Source organism: Fulmarus glacialis, unplaced genomic scaffold (assembly GCF_000690835.1).
Source record: "Fulmarus glacialis isolate BGI_N327 unplaced genomic scaffold, ASM69083v1 scaffold23705, whole genome shotgun sequence".
Classification (NCBI taxonomy): domain Eukaryota; kingdom Metazoa; phylum Chordata; class Aves; order Procellariiformes; family Procellariidae; genus Fulmarus; species Fulmarus glacialis.
In genome coordinates this window covers 2,323-4,374 of record NW_009213964.1, presented here as the reverse complement: position 1 = coordinate 4,374, position 2,052 = coordinate 2,323, and the positions used below count along the sequence as shown (strand labels likewise).

Below are 2,052 nucleotides of genomic sequence, written 5' to 3'. Positions count from 1 at the left end.
GCGCTGAAATCGGGCTCCACGGGGGCCCAGGCCAGCGCCCGGATGTCGGGCGGGAGCACCCTGTTCAGAATATGGGTGTAGCGGAGCTCCTCCTCGCCCTCGCTTTTGCCTTCCGAGTCACCCTTGTGGCCATTTAGCTTCTTCCCCTCGGACAGGTTCGAGCGGAGATCTAGGGAAATCACCTGCAAAATGAGGAAAGCCAGGATTAGATCGCAGATGGGCGTATTCGGCGTGTCAAGCCAAGTCTTCCTACACCCCTGTGAAATAAATTCAGGATCTCCTACAGATGAAGGTGTCTTAAATCAGGCGATCTTACCCCTCCTTCCTGCGGGTAAAGCTGCAAGTGCCTCTGCTAAGGTTCCTAGCAGATGCTACAGATTCCTTTAATAAAACAGAGAAAGTTGCAGACTGCCTACATAACATGGTCTCGAAATGGCTTCAACTTTAGTCACTGGTTTTTGGATATAATCTGGTCTCTCTCCTTTTTTTTTTTTTTTTTTGCTGGGGGGGATGACTTGAACCCAGTAACAGCCTGGCTGTCTGGGAAACCTGATGTGGGATCAAGTTAATTAACGCCGCAGGTGCCTGCGCACTTTAAATGGAGCAAGAAAAGGCAGCCCCTGCCCTTATTTCGTGCGGCTCATCTTGTGAAGGAGAGCAGACCGCCCACCCGGGCCAAAACCACCCCGGCGAGGCAAGAGCCAAGCCAGCTCCGCTTCCAGAGCCGGGAGGGAAGGAGAGACTGGCCCGACAGCGAAGCCATCGCGCTGCAGGAAGGGCTGCGCTTTCCCCAGTGGCTCAGCCAGCCTGATGGCTCCGTGCCCACCGAGCGGGGCCGCCTGGCTCCCCTCCCTCCAGCTCCCACTCCCACACTCCCTTCCGCTGGCTGCGGCTCCCCCCAGACTCTTCTGCGCAGGAATTCAGCTGCCTGACTCCGCAGGAAGCTATCCAATTCTTGGATTTTTTTTTTTCTTTTTTTTGTTAAATCAGCTGAGAGGGCTCTGCCAAACGCTGCAGTCGGTGCAGGAAGAGCAACAAGTGTGTCTGTGGAGGAAAGGGCATCTCCCCTTTTTTGGCAGCCCTGAGCTCTTGGGGAAGCTGCAACCTAAAATGCAATTCATCCTCTCAAAACAGGCCTCTGGAAAAAAACCTAGCACTAATACGGAAAAAACCTAGCACTAATATGGAAAAAAACTAGCACTAATAAACACTTTGAGGGTCTAACATCATCATTCCACATGCAGGAAGCCATTGCCAGGCTCACTTCCAGATTTAAAAGCTGATGGCTTTTAAAAAATGAATCCAACCTGTGCTGTCTTGGCTCGTCACTGTGGGACAGTAATCCCACTGGATCTCCATCCCACACAGGAGCCAGAAATCCAGGCAAGCCGGAGGGGGATCCTGACCTGTCCAAAGGCACTGACTCCTTTGTCCGTCCGCCCGCAGCGGTGGTAGTTGGAGGTCTGTCTGTCATCCACCAGCCGCGTCTTCTTCAAGGCGTCAAACAGTTTCTCTTCGATGGTGTTGCTGGTGTTCTCCTGGCTGGCGAAGCCCTGGTAGCCCCAGCCCAGGTAGGCGATCTTCAGCGCCACGTGTCTGCGGCCGTAGGCACCAAAATCAAATGGCCGTTGCTGGCGTTTCTTGGCTTTCCCAGGGACTGAAGGAGCCTCTCTTCTCCCAGCACCCTCCTTGTCCTCTCGGAGCTTCTCCTGCAGCCGCTTCACCTCCTCTTCTAGCTCCTGCACCCTCCTCCGGAGTTGCTCTTGATCGGTCACCGTGCTCCCCTCGGCCATAGCTGCTGTCTTGGAGCCTTAATTGCTTGCTGGTAGCTCCTCGGGGTCTGCAGAGAAAGAAAGAAATTGGGGGGTTTGCGTTTGTGTGTCTTTTTTTTTTTTTTTACTTTTATTACACCTAGAGGTTTGCTCTGTAGAATAATTGTTACCTGCAAAATAATTCTTTATTTGTTTAACCCCTCGGGGTTCCTAGCAGAGCGTGTGAAGGGCCAAGGGCGCTTAGCTCGGACAGCTTCATCTTACTCAAGTCTCTTTATTT

General features: G+C 52.9%; 1 protein-coding gene across 1 annotated transcript in view; it reads right to left on the bottom strand.

Annotated features, from left to right (window-relative positions):
- Positions 1 to 1,793, bottom strand: part of PUS3 (pseudouridylate synthase 3) — a gene marked incomplete at its 3' end in the record, with an annotated part of 2,724 nt that extends 931 nt beyond the window's left edge. The window contains exons 1-2 of the mRNA XM_009578392.1: positions 1,407 to 1,793; positions 1 to 182 (exon numbers count right to left, since the gene is read on the bottom strand). The exon at positions 1 to 182 is cut by the window's left edge and continues 375 nt beyond it. Coding sequence (XP_009576687.1) covers positions 1 to 182; positions 1,407 to 1,793 — 569 coding nt within the window. The remainder of the gene's footprint in view (positions 183 to 1,406) is intronic.
- Between the last annotated feature and the right edge of the window lie 259 nt (positions 1,794 to 2,052).